This window comes from Agelaius tricolor, unplaced genomic scaffold, assembly GCF_023055355.1.
Source record: "Agelaius tricolor isolate 1412-34295 unplaced genomic scaffold, bAgeTri1.0.p SCAF_7, whole genome shotgun sequence".
NCBI classification, from domain to species: Eukaryota; Metazoa; Chordata; class Aves; order Passeriformes; family Icteridae; genus Agelaius; species Agelaius tricolor.
In genome coordinates this window covers 6,184,031-6,202,490 of record NW_027269267.1, presented here as the reverse complement: position 1 = coordinate 6,202,490, position 18,460 = coordinate 6,184,031, and the positions used below count along the sequence as shown (strand labels likewise).

The window sequence follows — 18,460 nt, the reverse complement described above, 5'->3', positions numbered from 1 at the left end:
ACCCCCATACCAGAAACCCCAAAATCTACTTTTCCACCCCGTGATAACTTCACTATTATTCTACCTAAACTATTGTGGCTTGCAGATCTTCATCTAAGGTTGGTAATTTGCTCCACGGATCATAATCAAACCCACAGGTGTTTTGGGCTCTGTGCCAGGGCTCCTGAGCCCCCTGGCAGGGGTCTTGGCCATCCTGGACAGCCAGAGGGATGTTCTGGGTTCCCACACCCAAAGGCAGCAGAGACACAACATCCCTCTGGACCAAGCACAAAAATCCTCCTCGTTCGTGGATTTGCCTCCATACAAGGCAATTGAGGAGATGACAGACACATTTCTCAGAAATAACAGCAGGAAACATGGATGCGACAGATCTTGAGTGTCTGAGAATTCAATCAGACCAGACTTAACATGAAACCACCAAACAGCCACAAGACTGTAGCTTCATTTGCTCAGGGTTGAATTCTGTTCACTTGCATACCAAGAGCATGCTTCCTTCCCCCTGAAACATGAAATGAAACGTGCCACTTTTAGCATCAGTCCCCTGAGCCATCAAACTCCTCCCATTTTACAAAGCCACAGACTACCTCAGTTCAGTCTGAGAGCTATTTAGAATGGCTGTTTCTGAAATCAAAAACACAGTCTAGTTTCCCAAGGCTTCCAGCCTGCTAAGTGTGAGAGGTCACATACAGTCTGTTTTTTGCCAGACACCTCTATAGTTTTGCTATTTTCCTTCAAACCCTTGGGAAGATCTTTATTTATGTTTGAATTCTGGAAACTGGTCCATTATAAACTGAAATTCCTGTTTTCCCTATGCATTTTATTTCCATGCACAGAGATAAATTTCTCTTTACCAAAGCTGTTTATTTAAAAGCCAGGGAGGCTCTAAGTTCCTGCTGCAGGACCTGTATGTGGTACAGTGGAGCAAACAAGGGACAACGGGGGTGGGAAAGGGTCTGGAGCACAGGTGTGGTGAGGAGCAGCTGAGGATGTTCAGCCTGAAGAACAGAAGGCTCAGGGAAAGCCTTATCACTCTCTACAATTATTTGAAGGAGGCTGTAGCCAGGTGGGAGTCAGCCTCTTCTCCCAGGCAACAACTGACAGGACCAGAAGTGGCCTCAAGTTGCACCAGGGGAGGTTTAGATTAGATATCAGGAAAAAAATTAAGGGTTGTAAAGCACTGGAACAGGCTTCCCAGGGAAATGATGGAGTCACTATCTGTGGAAGTGGTCAGAAAATGTGTAGAGGTGGCTCTTGAGGGCATGGTTTAGTGGTGAACACAGCAGTGGTGCTGAGTTGACAGGTGGACTTGATGATCTTAAAGGACTTTTCCAATTTTAATGATTCTTTGATTCTACAGCTTTCCACCAGGAGCAAACCATGCACCATCACTCATTCATTCATTGTTCCCAGAAGGAAAACCTTTTCAGATCAGAAATGCCTTTGCTAACCTTTCAGTCCCCAGAGCCTGTTTGTGGCCCACAACAAGCCTTAAACAAGCAATGGGACATTCCAGCAGCATGGGGAAACCCAGGAGAGCCCAAAGGCAGCACCCCACCCACCACCTCCACAGCTGGGCTGGGGTGACTGCAGCACAGAGCACACAGAACCCCAGTGCTCAGCAGAGAAGGGAAATTCAGAGAATTACAACTGCATAAAGTTTGCTAAAACAAACAAACATGAAAACCAGGCCAGCCACCCACAGCAGGGCACCTGAAGATAAGGATCCCAATGCAAGACCCAGCTGTCACCACAGCACATTTTGCAGCCTGAAGCTCCAGGCAGTCCCCCAAGGAAGAAGAGGACACTCCTTCCTTCCTTCCCACTGCCTTGGGCCACAAGGGTGGCTACAGAAACCCTTGCTGCCACCACTCAAACTTCCAGAAGATTGCTTTCAAATTAGGGCAATTTCAAAACCTAGAATCCTTGAAGAGGAAGCCACTGTTGCTTTTGACTATGTATCAGCATATACCCCTCTCCAAGATGTCTTAAATCCCTGTCCTTGAACTAATTATAGGGCAAGCCTGTAAATTTATGCCTCATGTTGTTTATTGGTTGCTTTCAGATGAGACCAGAAGTAATCACCCAGTTTCAGTACAGGCTGTTGCATCATAAAACTTTCTCTAAGAAACCAGAGTGTAATTTCCACTTGCAAACTCACTCATTAGCTTTCTATTAACTAATGGCTTTTACCTAAATGTAATAGGACTGTTACTGTGGTTACATGAGAGGAGAGCATTTAAGGAAATGACAGAAAATTGCCTTGATGTGGGTAAGGAACAGCAAGGTGGCATTTTTCAGCTCAGGGTACACTCGGGATTTCACAAAGTCATGGAGAAAGGTGCCTCCCCCACGCTCCTGCAAGCACCAGTAACAACAGCCACTTTGCATAAATCTGTTCTCAAAAGCCAAAGGTATGCAAGGAAGGAAGGGGAATAAAAACCATGCTTGAAAAAATTACCAGTGACTGAGCTACCAAGCCTTGCCAGGTGCACAATGAGAAGTTTCCACCTTGGCAGCAGCCTTCATTCATCTGCTGGGTGATTTTGGCTAATCCTTTCAGAAGTGCTGCTGCCTTCTCCAGCTGGTGCCTGCTCCACCTTGCACAGCCACTCATTCCGTGCCCAGGGCTGGATGGTGCCAGGTGAGGTGGAAGAGCTGAAAAAGCAAATCAGTTCCCTCAGTTTGTCCTGCCCACTCAGTTCACAACCACTTTGATATCAGTGTCACACTCTGTGGTCACCACACATGAAGAGTTTCAGTGCTCCCAAGAGCATTATAACTTTGACAGTAGCATTTAGACCCTTTCTCACCCATCCCTCCTGCACTGGAAAGGGACAATTGGAATCCTTTTGCTTTGGGACACAAAGCCCTGCAGTTCTACTGGGAACATTTGGTTACTTCACTACTTGATTAATTTAATTTTAACGCAGGCTGAGCTAGCATGCTCAATACATGGCCTTGCACATATGACACAAAAGCTGGGTGACAAAGATTGTCAAGAAGATCATAATTTTACAATTTAATAATATGCTTTACAAGTTAATCATACATTTTACAATTCAATCATATATTTTAATTGCACTCAGTGTTTTAGTTATTTCAGGTAGCTTAGCATGTTAAAGAGTTACTAATTAGCATTTGAATTCTTCCTGAAGTGACTATTCATTGCAAAGCCTTACTCTGTTAATTATTTTAACCTCTGGAAAAAGAAAAAGTCCTAATTCCTACAGCTGATTTAAATGATCAATAAATGGATCAAATTTTAAATCTGAAAAAAAATTAGAAAGAAAAAACTGTAAGTTTCCAAGCTTCTATTTAATTCAAACCAGAAATGGAAAATAAGAAAAATGAAATATAAAATAGAAACTGTTTTAAGTGCTTATCCACATGGTGCAGAAAACATCTTACACCAGCTCAGCTGAACAGACAGGAAGAGATCTCTTCTTTAGGGTAGTAGGAGCATCAAGTTAAGTCAGCTCAAACCAGAAAGAAATGTTATTTCAACTATACAGTGCTGAATTAAGCTAAATTAGGGTCAGGTGCTCCAGCTAGACCATCTGAAGCATTCCTGTGGTTTGGTTCTGCTTCCTTAAAAAAGACCAGCATTGCTCTCTTTATGCACAAGCTTAACTCCAGTAGGGAAGTAACTCCAGCACGTGGATGGCAAGAGAGCTCAGCATACCAAATTGTGTCTGAATTGTGTATCTTAATTCTGATCTCAGTCAGCCCTCAATCCAAAACTTCCAGAGAGGCATTTCTGAGAAGCAGAAACTCCACAGGGAGTCCGTGGGAGGAAGGCAGCCAAAGGCAGGGACCCAAACAAACCAGCTATGCTGGAACAACCACCCTGCTTTTCCTGGAGTCAGAATCAAAACTGACAGAAAACAACTGATGCTCCACAAGAATAATACAACTTTCAGGAGCCACCCTGGTTTTCCTGGAGTCAGACTGAAAACTGTCAGAAAATTACTGACCTTCCAGAAGAATAATACAACTTTCAGCAGCTCTGCCTTGTGGGTCATTCCTGTCTGCTGCCACTGTACTTTTAAAAATGCCTGTTAGCTGCCTATACATGCCAAAATGTTTAGCTGTTTTTGGATAAGGAGATTATCATAAGGACCACCTGTATGTAGAGAGAGAGTGGACATGGCCACAGTACCACAGAGCATGAGCTGCTTGGCCAGACACCCTCAGCATGGCCAGACCTCACTGCTGCCTGACAGGAGAGGCTCCTGGGGAGCCCTAGTCCAGCAGAACAAGTGCTCCTGGTATTTTGGCAGCTGTATGAGGAATGGAACATCTGCACAAAGCTGAGAGGGCAGATAAACTCAACTCTTGTCACAGGCAGCCACAATGAGAGGACACAGCCCCAAACTGTACCTGGGGAGGTTCAGGCTGGACATCAGGAAGAAGCACTCCAATGCTTAACCACCCTTTCTGTGAAAAATTCTTCCACAGGGAGGTGGTGGATTCTGCAGCCCTGCAGGTGCTCAAGAAAGAACGGGACATGGCACTCTGGTCTGGCTGACAAAGGTTATTCTATCTCAGAGGCCTTTTCCAACCCCAATGATTCTGTGATAAGAGCAACCATCAGTGCCTCTGTTTCATTGACAACAGGTAGGCAGGAAGGAAACAAGTATGGAATAAACTTCCATAAATGTACACCCTTGCCCAAAACCTCCTCAGTGGGGAGGGAGGCAGCCATGGGAGTCCAGCAGAGACAGGCAGGACACACTGTTAATGTCAAAGAAGCCAACGATGGCAGATGGTTTGCACTGAGTACCAGGATGGGGCTGTTGAACAATTCATGAGCAGGGCTTGGCCATGAGGAGAGAGGGAAGAACACAAATCCAGGTCCCCAGGAAGCCACACTTGTGGCAGGAGCAACAGCCAGGAGAACAGCACCAGCACCCTTCCCACACAGAGCTCCCTCAGGGGGAAGAGAATCCTGGCTAAAACACTGCTTCCACCATCAGAATTGTTGGATCGGCAGAAGAAATGCGGCACTCAATATGCGTGATCAGCAAGTCTCAAACTTTATTGATGGTTCACACATATTTATATTGGTGTTAATGTGGCTTATACATATTGCAAAGCTGAGCTCATTATTGGTTAATTACTTATTGGTCAACCACGCCTACTTCTATATTCTTATGGTTATTTTGTTACTACTTCTACATTCTTGTGGTTATTCTGCTGAAACTATCCTCATATTTTTGGCAAAAGATCCTCTCCTCTATCCTGTTGTTGCACCAAGGGCACAATATCCTGGTCAGTGGTTGGACACTGACTGCTGAATCCTAGACTGACACTGACTGCTAAATCCTAGACTTGTCTCCTTCTAACTCAACCAATGCTATCATGTAGACGTGACCTTTCTCAGCTGGCCAGCTGTCCACAAAGCTCTCACAAGGATCATCTCTGAGCACACAGAGAGGAACAATCACTCTGATATTTGTACTCCTTAACCTGTGAGATCCTAATGAGGATGGCAAAAGGAAGCCCAAACTCCACATTCATTCCCATCTCCACTCCTGCTCCATTTTGGATTTTTTCCTGAGAAGGTACCTGATTTAAAAGCCTCCTCAAAGGAAATATTTTCACTTTCCTTACAGGCTCATTATTTTGTTGGGATGTGTGCAGCTTTGGTGGTATTTAGCAGTTTGTAGGATGGTGCCTGCACCTCCTGATAAATACAACACCCATCAGGTTTCTCCACCTTCTCCTCTCAGCTGGCTGCAGAACAAAAAATCCCTTCACTGAGCTGAGGGCTAGTCAGTGCAGGGCTTGTGACTCACATCCGTCCTACACAGGAAAATACATTCTTGGTATTGTAAGAGTGTGTGCAAAAAAAAAAAAAACAAACCAAAAAAACCCCCCACAACACAGTGAATTTACAAACACAGACTGTAAATTATATATACCTAGAAATTATATAACACCCTGTGTTTTACATACACAAAGTGAAAGAAAACAGCAAACTAAGCATCAGTAAATAACCTGTTCTCTCTTACAAGGAATACTGCTAACAAAAAATTAAGAGCCCTTTCACTCTTTTGCAGAGACACAAGTGGCAGCTGAAGTGTCTGGTGAAGCTCCTGATTCCCAAGGGCTGGGAGGCACAAAAATGAAATGGTAAGTTCTGCTTTTCCTTGGGCTGTGAAGGAGCTGAAGTTTGGGAGCAGAAGGAATTTCATTTAATTACCAACAGAAAATAATCTCAGGATCAAACTATGACTATGTAGATGCAATTAACATTGCCTGTATGTGAAGGCAAGAGGGAAGTACAGGTCTGGAGTTGGCAAATGAAGCCTTGTCCCATCATGAGCACTGAGAAACCTCAGTTCTACAGGCAGCAGATAAAACCCACACCAAAACTAGATGGCAAAACAAGCCAGGATTTCTAACCCGTCCAGCTTCATGTCCAAATTACCTTCACAGAGGAGGGAGCTGGGAAAGATGGCATAAATTACACCAGAGGAAAGGTCTTTGATCTCTGCTCCAGCAACCCAACAAAGCATTTGACCTTTCTCTCTTCTCTCTCCTTCTCACTAGGGAGACTGCTCTCTGGATGGTTGCCTGCTTACTGCTTGCTTCTCTGCCCAGAGGTAAATGTTCCATAGTGCACACCCAGGAATTTGCAGAGGCATTTACATGCAAACACACAAGCTGCAAGCAGAACCTTGGAGCAAAACAGAACAAATGAATGTATTGATTTGCATATATTTCATCACAATCCAAAGTTTGAGAGTACAGGTCATAACCCTCAGATAAACTTCTGTATCCAAAAGCAGTGGTTTTCAAATTTAAGGTGTTTCAGACCCATAAACCTTTACCTATAAAGTTTATCCTGCCATATGTTTAAAAGTACCCCATCATTTTAATAATATTAAATATTACTTGGAATCATCCTTTAAAACCCCAAACCATCTTGCATCTGCTTAGTTCTAGCAGAGTTGACTTTCTGACATTATAGGAATTAGATACCATCTTGCCTATGAAAAGGATAAACCAGTACATGTTGTTGAGAGAACTTTATACAAGATGCAGTTTCCTCATTGATGTTTAAGGACAGTAGTAATAAGACCTCTGTGTGTGGTCAGGACTCCTCTGTTTGCCCAGAAAAGCCTCACATTTGCCAGACACTGTGGTGGTTAAGGATGCTACACTTCACCTGGAAAACAAGGGGGAGAACAAAAAAAGGCCCAATCTTCATGAGCTTCCCTGCACCACACTTCAATTGCTGAAGCAGGAGAGTTTTCTCATTACAGGAATCTTACAGATTGGCTAAATTGTCACATTCAACTTCATCTTAACAGGCTTAAACATTCCAACAATACTTAAAACACATACTTTTTTTTTTTTAATTCACAAAATAAACTCATCCCACTTTCCTCATTACTGCAAGTGAAAGCTGTGTGGCAACATTAATCTCCTACATGGAGAGCTGCCCCTTCCATGTGCAAAGCTTTCTTGCTAGGTAAGATGAGCACTCTTAATCCTGATTTACACACCTCAGCAGCAAGTGCCACCACAACTACTCCAGTTTTCTGGCCAGGAAGTTCCCTGCTTCCACATTTCTTGCTGCAGTAACAGCCTCAGTGGGAAGCTCTACCAGCACCACCAGCCTTCAGCAGGACTTTACTCTTCCTCTCAAGACTGGCTTCTATAAGGACTCGTACTTGACTTGCCCCCAGAAGTCTGTTCTCCCCATCTACCAAAGACCTCTTGCAGCTGTGGGCTGATTAAATCACTCATTACAGCAGATTTCAGACACCTGCTCTTATCCCAGCCAGCTCCAGCAGTGCCTCCTTTCCTGCCTCCTTCTGCCCTGATTTTACCAGCTGGAAGCAGGGAGGACAGGGTGGGCTGGACCCTGTGGCTGTTTGCAGGGTCCTCGTGAGTGTTGCAAGGTTTGTACACCATGTCATGGAGGAGAGGGAATGGGTATGGCTCAGTTCAGGTATGCTAAATACGGCTGTCCTCCACCTTCAGAAAAAGAACCAAGAGCAAATAGGTGCACTGCTAAAACCAGTATCAAATGTACAGGAGTCCACAGCCAGGAGGTAGGACCCACACCCTTCCTCCCTCCTTTGCTCGTTGGGAAAATCCTTATTGTCCATTTTTCTGCATGGAGCTACAAGCTCTGTTTACCATCTTTTCTTCATGCAAGTGCAGCAGCATGCATTGCAGGCACTCTCCCCCCTCACAGCACCCTGCAGTCAGGACTTTTCCCACCAGGAAAGTCTCTCTCCCTCCTCCTCTGGAGGCTCCTTTCTTCCCCTGCCTGCCAAACCCCTGCAGCAGCCTCAGGCACACTCCTCTCCCCCTGTGGTTTCCTGACCATGGTCAGGGTCAGCCAGAACCACAATCTGCTTTCACACATGGCCATGCCCTGGGGACACTGCTGAGCACAGCCTTTCCCTGTCAGGATCAGGATGAAAGTGCTAGAGATGGTATTTTGTGCTCTGGCTCAAATGTTTATTATTTCTTATCTATATTACAATCTTACAAGCAGTGAGTTCTACAGCATCCTACTAACAAGCTAAAAAATGACCCCGTATCTATCTCTCTACAAGGTCTTTTAAGGAAAAAGTGTCCATTCAAGAAATGACACCTAAATTATTTTTACTTTTAACCTCATAACTAATTACTCACGTCCCACGATGCAGACTTTTCTGTCTAATTACAAAATATCCCCAAACACATGCAGAAGAAGGTAAAGAAGGACCAGCCTCTGTCCTAAAACCTCCAACTTAGCTTTAGATATTGTCACTGTCAATTTTCTGAAAAATCCTTTTGCCAGGATTTCTTCTGCAAAGCTGAGAAGACTCAGAGAAAAATGTAAATAATAATTATATGATTGCTGCTCCTGTGTTTGCTGCTTTGGAATGTGGTCTGGACATTGTTTACCAACAGGTGAATGTTTGATTGGTTCCATGTGAATTGTTTTAACTTAATGACCAATCACCATCAGCTGTGTGGGACTCTGAGGAGTGAGTCATGAGCTTTCATCATCATTCTTGCTAAGCCTTCTGATGCATCCTTTCTCTTTCTTTAGTATAGTTTTAGTATAGCATTATGATGATATGATATGATATGATATGATATGATATGATATGATATGATATGATATGATAATCAGCCTTCTGAGAACACAGAGTCAGATTTCTCATCTCTTGTCCTGAGGACCTCAGCAAGCACCACAATATATATTACTATATTCTAAACCCTTAAACTCTAAGTTTTCCACCCTGTGATATTACACACTTCTAATCAAACTACACACCCACAATCCCAGTTCTATCATTCCATTTTGGAAGCTTTCTCCATGGCCTCAGGTCCAATGCAGTGTTCTCTTCAGGGCCCGTCCTTTCAGAACAGAAAGTTTTAAATTCTCAGCATCCAGGGTTCCAACATTTCCCCAGGCCTAAACAGCTCAGGGAATGGGTTCAGGATACTCCATCCTCTCCTTCATCCAGCAGTGGCCCCTTGGGATGTGCTGGGACAGCTGATGGCCCTGCCTGGGTGTGTCACTGATTGCAGGGTGACACATGCTGGGGCAGGAAGGGCGCAGTGCAGGGGAGGCTGAGCTTTGTTATAATCCAAGTGCCCTTTGAGAAGCAAATCCTGGCCAGCAACTGATACATTCTGAAAATTGCAGAACCACAGAATCAATTAGGATGGAAAAGACCTCTGAGATCATCAAGTCCAAGCTGTGACCAAACACCACCAGATCATGGCTCTGAGTGCCATGTGCAGTCTTTCCTTACACATCTCCAGGGGTGGTGATTCCACCACCTCCCTGGGCAGCCTGTTCCCAGGTCTAATCACCCTGTGAAGAATTTTTTGTCATGGCCAAAGCATAATGACCAAATGGCTCAGCTCTCCACACAACAAGGGGATTCTCCTTCCACCACTAACCAGAAAAAAGTCTTGGGATATGTGTTTTTTTCAGCTAAAAGCTGACATTGTTGGGCAAACTTGGCTGGGATTTTCAGCTGAAAACTATAAAACCAAAGAAAAGCAGATGTGTGGTGATAGAGTTATTACTGAAGACATTTACTTGGCTCTGAGATTCAGCTGTCTGGATCGTGGTTTTCCTTCTGCTTTCATGCCTGCATAAACACAGTGTGACACCAAAAAGGTCTGATTGATCTGGAAACAAAGGATGTAACAAGCTGAGCCATGTGACAAGCTGAGCCATGGCTGATGTCACTGCCTTCAAGGGGAAACTGGGACTCTGCTCTTTAGCCTGACATATGCAGAGAGCTGATGCAAGCCAGGAACACAGGAGTGACCCCACTGCAACCAAGAATATTTATTTCAATATTGAGTCCAATTACTTGCCCCTTATGCTTCCCAAAACTTTGGCCATGGAAGCAGATTGAGTTGTTTCACAGTGAATTTTAGGTTTTCTTTTTGGTGCAGTCACAGACTTACACTGCTTTTGCTCTGTTCCATGCTGGGAATAACTTTTTCATCCAAATTAATTAATCTGCATTTAATTTATAATATTATTTTATGCAACAGGTTTGGTCAGAGTGCTAATTTAAGCCCACATTCTGTGCTGGAAATACCTAGTTGTTCATGCTTTATAAATGCATTAAAACTTTCTTCATTACCCAGTCTACCCTAGAAAATGTGGCACTACAATCTGATAAGAATTGTCCTACCTGATAGTGGCAGACTCATCCATTTTTGCAAGTTTTAGTATGCTTTCAGCTCACTTGGAAAGATTTATAGAAATAATTGGCACAAAGTTATTAAATGAACAGTGTGTATAAGTGGGGTGCAGCTGCCTGCCCTGCCTGTGCCCCTGTTTGCCCACCTGCAGGATGCCTCCATCCTGGCTCTTGCATGTGCTAGAATTGGTTGGCAAGGTTGGGAAGGTTGGTAACACCTCTGCCTGATGTCAAGGACATCCACCAAGTCTCCCCAAGGTCTTGGAAAAACCATTTCTCCAAAGTGGGAATGACAGACTCTTCTTTCTGGCTGCTGCAGATTAACACCCAAGAGTGTGAGACCACCAGACAGGGATCAGCAAGAGTGCACCAAGCCAGACCTGCAGAAAAAAAACTCTTTTCTGTCAGACCCTCTGCAAGATTTTGCAGAGAAAGGGGGATGGGAGCCCCCAGCACATTGCTTAAAAGTTGGGAATTGTGATCTGGTAGCCAAATAATGGGAGATGTGGGAGACCAAACTCATCCAGGATTTTTCTCCTGGTCTAGCACTGTTTTTACACTTCTCCTTTTTTTCAGACAGACTTCCTACAAAACTAGAACTTGTTTCATCATATCTGCCCACCCCCACTTCCCTGCATCCCCTTTTCCTCTTGTGACCTGACCTATTAATTAAAGTCAAATCAGACACCTAATCCCACAGACTGAGAATACCAAAAGCTGGAACAAAAATCACCAGCTAAGGGGAAACAAGCTCAAGCAAAAGCCACATTTCCAAAGAGGAGGCAACTTGCACATATCAACATCTGTCCTGCTGTGTGGGAGTCCCAGTTGTGGGTTTCTCTGGGTCTGGATTGAAGGCACTTGGGATGGTGTTTCATGTTCAGGCTCAGGTGTTTATTATTTCTTATCAGTAAAACAGTCTCACTGCTGTGAGTTCTGCAGTTTTTCATCAGAAGGCACAAAATGGCCAACAGTCTCGTTACAAGATCTTTTAAGCCTGAACTATCCAATGAAGAACTGACACCTGGATTATTTTCCCCTTTAACCCAATAACTGATCCCAAAGAGCTGCAATGGGGACTTTTCTGCCCAATTACAAAATGCCACCCAAACCCATGGAGAAGGAGGAAGAAGAAGCATGAAGAAGAAACCCAGGACCACACCCTGTGCCCTCCATCTTGCTCCCATCCACAACATACTAAAAACCCCAAAAACCTCAATTTCTCACCAAGTGATGCACCTACACTGCTCTCTATAATCTATTTCACACTTTTGTGGATTCTGGTCTATCTTGAAGTCTGAGAAACTTTCTCCATGAATGAGGGTCAGAGTCAGTGCTCCCCTGGGGGTCAGGGCACCCCAGAGCAGACAGAGAAATATTCACTGTGCCCTGGGTTTCCACACTGCTGCACAGCTGGCTGGGCTCGGAGCACACATGGCCCTCCTGGCTGGAAACAGGAGAATTTGGGAGGGAGAGTGGCAATAATGATGTGGTGAAGCCAAATTCTAGGAATCGTGGTGCCCCTGTCTCTGCTGCATGCTGATGGAACTGTCTGGGCTTTATTCCAGGTCAGCTGGACACCGTGTGCCATGCATTTGTTGGAGAAACTGTGGTTCTGCCTTGCACCACCACCCCTCCTGGAGAGCTGGCCCTTTCCAAGTCAATGCTCTACTGGCAGATTGGCACCAAGCAGCTGGTGCACTTCTTTCAGAATGGGCAGGATTCACTGGGGGGCCAGGATGAAAAATTCCATAACAGAACCAGTCTTTTTCCGGACCAGATGAAGCATGGCAACCTTTCCTTAAAGATCTCTAATGTCCAGTTAGGGGATGATGCTGAATATTCCTGCATCTACAGACAGACTGAGAGCCACCAAACAAAGAAATCTACAATTAAACTCAATGTATCAGGTAAGATTTTTTTTTTAGTACAGAGGAGGGAGTTGAGGGTGCCATTTCTTGTTGATAAGCCATATGCAGCCATTGAGAGGGATTACTTCAATTTTTAAAGCATTTTTTCACTCAGTTTCATCCTGTTCCTTGCTTTTGTTGAAAGAATATGTGAGAAGGAAAAGATAAATCCTCTTTGTTAAGCTTCAGCACTTCAAGGCTCCTAAAGGCAAGGCACCTGCCTCTTCATCCTCCCTTTGAGGAGACATTAAGGAATAACGTCCCCACATTTAAGCCTCTGGTTATTTATGGTTTGTCCTGTCCTTGATCCGCTTTGCCCCTGAGGAACAGCAGAGTTAATTTCACTGTTTGCACGTGGGTCTGTGAAGCAGAAGTTTAATCCTGGCAATTGGATCCAAGGTCCAGGTGACAGACCCTTTCAGAGGAGTGACAGCCAGTTTCTGCTTTCCTTTCCCCTTGCAGCTGCAAAATGTGGGTCTGGTGGCATGGCTGGACAGATGCAACGAGAATTTTTATTTTTCCTCCTTAGGAAAATGAGTGAGACCATAATACATGTTTGAATAATGCCAAACCTGTTTGAGCTACCTACAAGCATAGAAACCAGAAGGATGAGGCATTGAGTTTGACCAACTGAAAAAGAAAATCAAACAATAAGTAATAAACATCAAAACAAATAGTACATTTTTAAGGCGTCTTGTTTGAATAAATCAGCTGGAAAATTTCATTATGCTCAACCACACAAATTTACTTCTGCTTAAAATAGAAAAAAATTATTTTCAAATAATATAATCCTTTTAATATCTTTCTTTTAATGAACAAAATTCTTGGGAGAAAAATGCTTTCAAAATATAAAGTGAAATAACATTTGTTCAAAAATTTTGAAGTGAAATGTTTTACAGTTTTCAAAATGAAAAAAAAGATGTTTTGAAAATGCAGAATCAAAATGTTTCAATCATCTAAATTTTGGGGGCAGTAAGGTGTCTTTGATATTATTCTGTGATCATACTCAAACTTTCAGTTTGTTTGACAAATGTAGGAGAAAAAATAACATTAACCCTTAGATGAATTATCAGAAAGAGAGAAAAAGTTCTAGGTTCAAACAATTAACCTTGATTATTGTGGGGTTTTTTCCCAGCTGCACCTAGGATTGAGGAGCCACCTTCCCCTTCTGGTAAGGCAACACTCCTTAACTTGCAAGTGTCTGGGTGATTATCCTGTGCTTTATTTTGTATTTGCAAGATTGGCAGAATGTGCTGAATAGAGAAAGTCCAATAAACTTGGGGTGCCTGTTCTCCCTCACTAAGCTGTCCCAGACAGGGAAAAACATCTCCAGCACTGAGACAGAGCTGGGCTGCAGGGAGAAGAAGGCTGAAGGGCCAGGAGCCTCGAGTCCCTGCAGACACTCACCAGTATGGGCATCATAAAAACCACTAAAAAGCAGGGGACGCAGAAGCCACTCCATTCTGGGAGTTAACACCTTTGTAAATTATCTTGCTGTGGATAAACCACAGGATCATCAAGGCTGTGAGACACCTGCAAGGTCATCCAGCCCCACCATCATCAGCCCCAGATGCCACATCCAGGTTTCTCTTGAGCACTTCCAGAGATAGGGATTCCACCACCTCCCTGGGCAACCTCTTCCAATGCCTCCAACCACTCTCTCAGTAATTTTTTTTTTCTCATATCTGATCTGAATGTCCCCTGATATAATTTAAGGCCATTTCCTCTCCTCCTGTCATTTGAGATATGGCAGAAGAGATCAACCCCACTTAGCTACCACTTCCTCTCAGGTAGTTCTGAAGTTACACTACCAGGTACCAGGTCAAGAGATCTGGGGGGTCCTTTGGTAATAAATATTAAAAAAAAAAACAAAAAAAACCATGATTAATGACTCCACATAAGCTCTTCTGGGAAATTAAAGTAGATTTCATCCAAAGGCAATATTGCAATATAGTGCAGATGTTATGATCTAGCTTTATTCATTACAGAGAAGTAACTACACAAAGGTGATTTGTAAACACTGCTGGAGTGAACTCAGTGCAGAAAGGATGCCCAGCTTCTAGATACCATTGTCAGTAACTTCTTCCCTAAATATCTTCCTTGCAAGCCAAATAATTCTTATTAGTGCTACAAAATCTTAAATTGGCAATAAACCTATAACACTTGGTCATATAAAATCAACAGCAGCAGTTTTTATTTTACTGAGTGGGGCTATAATAATTACTTTTTACATAGTAATTATTATATTACATTTATTGTGATAAGTTCAGCCACACTATGACATTACAGACAGATTATGCTGCTATAAACTCAAATAGAAACTAAGAAAGAGAAATGTTCCAGGGTTTTATCTCATGATCACACAGAAGGAAAAAAACCAACCCCAACAGTTCTCGTGCCTGACAAGCAAAAAACAACTTGCAAAAATACAGGAAATATTAATTTTTAGACCTAAGCTAGGTAGTCTAGCTGGCCTGAAGGTCTTTAAAAAACATGAAGTTAAATTCAAGATGGTATAATGTGCTTTCACATTACTTTATAAATGCAACTAGAACAGGAATTAGAATATCTCCAGCTGTTACCTTCCACAAGAAATCAGAAATTATTGAGGGTCAAACTTCTTAATGCAGAAGCAGTGGAAGATTCTCAAAACCAAATGTAAGTGTGTTATATTTAAATGAGATAGTTGTATATATGTTTGACTCAGCCAAAACCTCCCTGAAAACTACCCCTGAATATAAACTATTTCTAATAATAAAAAGGCATTTTCATTGAGGAAGAAAACAAATAAATTATTGAAACAAAAGGGGAGTGTTTCACTTTAGGAGTACAACCTGAAACACACACCTTTGACACCTGGTGGTTCTTGTACTGCAGGATTTTGAGGGGCTTGGGGAGGAGGACAGAACAAAAAAAGCCTAACTTTTTAAGTGTAATTTTTTGCAAAAAGGGAAAATCGATTTCCTGTTGTTAACCTCTTTTAAAGAAAATCATCAGCCACAGCTCCCCCCCTTTTTTTTTTAATTTTCAGCAATTTCTTAAGCAAGAGAGAAAGGGAATCTGTTTTATATTAGCTGTTATTTCAGAAGGGACGTAGGAAAATTTAAAAATGACCTGCTGGGAACAAAGGCATTATATACAGAAACAGTTCCCACATTTCACAGTCAACCAGATCAACAAATACCATTTTTACGTCAAGCAGAAACAATTTTCATCTGTTTCACTATGGCTACATATCTGTTTGTTTGCTGCATGGATTATTTTTCCCAACTACTAGTTTAACACTTTTTCTGGGAAAAATGAAAGGGCCTGGGGAGAAGACACAAAAGGCCAGGAGGCTTGTTGTTATAACCTTACATTTATGTCAAAGCATTACTGAGGATTACCTGATGTTTACTTGTTCTCTGCACATTAATATCACAAACTCCTTCCAGGAACAGGGGGGAAGCACCCTGGCTAGAGATAAATTAACTCCAGTGAGACACTGACAGCTGATCCCACAGCAATAGGAACAGCCCTCAGGTATATAAAAACCAATATACAGCCTGTTCTTCACAGAGAAGGACTTGGAACACTTATAGGAAAACATTCTCTTCTTTTTAACTCAGGGGTTGAAAATTTCTTTTTAATTGTGTACTACATCCAGCACAGGTTGAAGGTAGCACCTGTACCAAGGGTAATTTGTGCCTTTTGTCCACATTGTGGTTTTTGTACCAAAAGTGGCCCACAGTGCTGCTACCACCTAAAGTGTGTGTGACCTAGATTTTTTAATATTTATTACCATCATTTATGGACTCTTAATCAAAACATCTCCCTCAGGCCCTGAGTAAGAAGAAGGAAAATGTATTTTCATCCTGAAATCATAGAGTGGCATAGACTGGAAGGCATCTCAACAAACCCACAGTTCCCAGCCCCCTGCCATGGGCAGGGCCAGCTCCCATTAAACATTTGGCTGGCTGTTGCTTTTCTGTCAGGATTTTAAACAAAGATTCTCAGTCATCCAGAAAAATTGCAATCATTATTGCTGGGTTTCTGCACTTTTTCTGTGAAAAAGAAAAATTTATTTGTCCCAGTACCTTGAGACCTTTTTGTCTGGACTCTGTACAGACACAAAAAAAGGAGAATTATGAAAATGAGGCAAAATCCATTGTTTTAAAAATAATCCTCCATCCATCCATTTATGTAAAATGTGTCATGCAAACTTATAATATATATTTTTTTGTCAAGCCATCACTTACATGCTGACTTTCTCTTTTTCAATTTTTCAGAGCAGAATCAGATTCCCTCCGGAAGCCCCGTGGATGTGCCAAGTCTGGCTGTGCTTCCCCTCTCTTTCCTTCTCCTGGTCCCCCTGGGGCTTTGGCACTTGTGACAGGGGAATCCAACCTTGTCTTTGGGAAGTTCTCCTCACCAGAGGACCTTTCTGGGCAGGACAGGTCTGTGGGGTCAGTGTGACACCTGCTCCAGAGCACCAAGAGCTGAGAACAGACCAAGCATTATATAGGTGCTTACGTCCCACATTCTGGTGTTCCACAAAACCAAGGGCAGCAAAACTCTGAGGTGGCAAGTCTGCTTTTGCATTTGTTTCTTGGAGTCCAGTTTTAGTGCTGCCAGGATACACAATTTATTTTGGATTGTGTGGGTTTGCTTTAATGGCAGGAGAAAAGGCTCACAAAACTCCAGGATCAGATTTTAGCTGATCCCAATGAGATCTTTTGCCTTTCATCTGCTGTCCTTCAAGACAACTGAAAGGAGGAGTGGGAGTAACTACTCTCTGTGTCAGACAAAAACTGGAAGTAGGAAAGCACTCCCATTGTCTGAAATGTGAGGATGGAAAACTTGTGAAACTTGATTATGTGGAACTTCAGCTTCTGTTTTCACTCCTAAGCGTCATGGGCTATGAGTAAGAACCCTTTTTTCCACAAGAAATGTAGTATTTCTTCAGCAGATGGGTGAAGCTTACCAAGAAAGGAGGTAGAAGTATATAAAATATCCATATAGAGGAAGGAAGTGATGTATTACTATAAAATCCACGGCTAAATGTGCCAAAAATTCAGAAGGCTGAATTCAGTATTATCTTTTTCTGTCATGGAATAAGGCAAAGCTGGATTCTTAAGCTGGAACTGTGCAATGAGAAATCATTACTGGACAATGTTACTTCTTTAAAAACAGTACCTTTGGAGTGGAAAAAATATTTTAAAACTCATCAGAATACTTGTAACTGATACCTATGCAAACTAAATGGGTTTATTTCTAGAAACATTCAATTCAGGTGCAGAGGTGTCCTGTGCAAAACTTGGGTCCAAAGGACCCTGCATAGAAACAATGTTCAAGGAAATGCAGAAGTTTTTTTCAGGCCAGAACTGCAATTACCCTGTTTCACAACCAAAAAGCATCCAGAGAACAGAGCTGAGACTGAACCAGCTGAGACTGAACACACTGAGCCCTTGGGCAGGGGGAATGACTCACAAGGATGCACAAAGTCGCTCTGATTTGGAACAGTTGCACCTTTTTTTTTTTTTTCCATTGGAGAGACAAGACTGTTTTTGCAAGGAAGGGACAGAATAAATCAGAGCTGAAAATGGACATGGAGGAGACAGTTACCTTTGAATTTCTTAACTAAAGGCTCTTTCCCCATGGTGGGGAAGAGAAACAAAATCCCCCAAAATGGCCTGTGCTGGTGCTGCAGTGAAGCTCAGGTGATATTTGGCTACCCTGAGTACAGAGCAGCTCAGTGGAACAGCTGGGGTCCAACTGCATAGAGATGTTATTGTAAAAATTGTACATACTGTGACTGTCTTTCTTTTTGTGTCTCATCCTCCAAATGTTTGTCTCAGAGTTTGTGTATTTTTCAAGACACAATTT

The 18,460-nt window shown here is 42.8% G+C and overlaps 1 protein-coding gene across 1 annotated transcript in view; it reads left to right on the top strand.

Moving 5' to 3' along the window:
• LOC139591556 (V-set domain containing T-cell activation inhibitor 1-like) overlaps nt 1-17,970 on the top strand; it is a 34,561-nt gene extending 16,591 nt beyond the window's left edge. Inside the window, exons 3-7 of the mRNA XM_071430246.1 lie at nt 6,063-6,135; nt 6,556-6,608; nt 12,254-12,595; nt 13,731-13,766; nt 16,864-17,970. Coding sequence (XP_071286347.1) covers nt 6,128-6,135; nt 6,556-6,608; nt 12,254-12,595; nt 13,731-13,766; nt 16,864-16,967 — 543 coding nt within the window. The 5' untranslated portion in view covers nt 6,063-6,127 and the 3' untranslated portion in view covers nt 16,968-17,970. The remainder of the gene's footprint in view (nt 1-6,062; nt 6,136-6,555; nt 6,609-12,253; nt 12,596-13,730; nt 13,767-16,863) is intronic.
• Nucleotides 17,971-18,460: the final 490 nt, after the last annotated feature.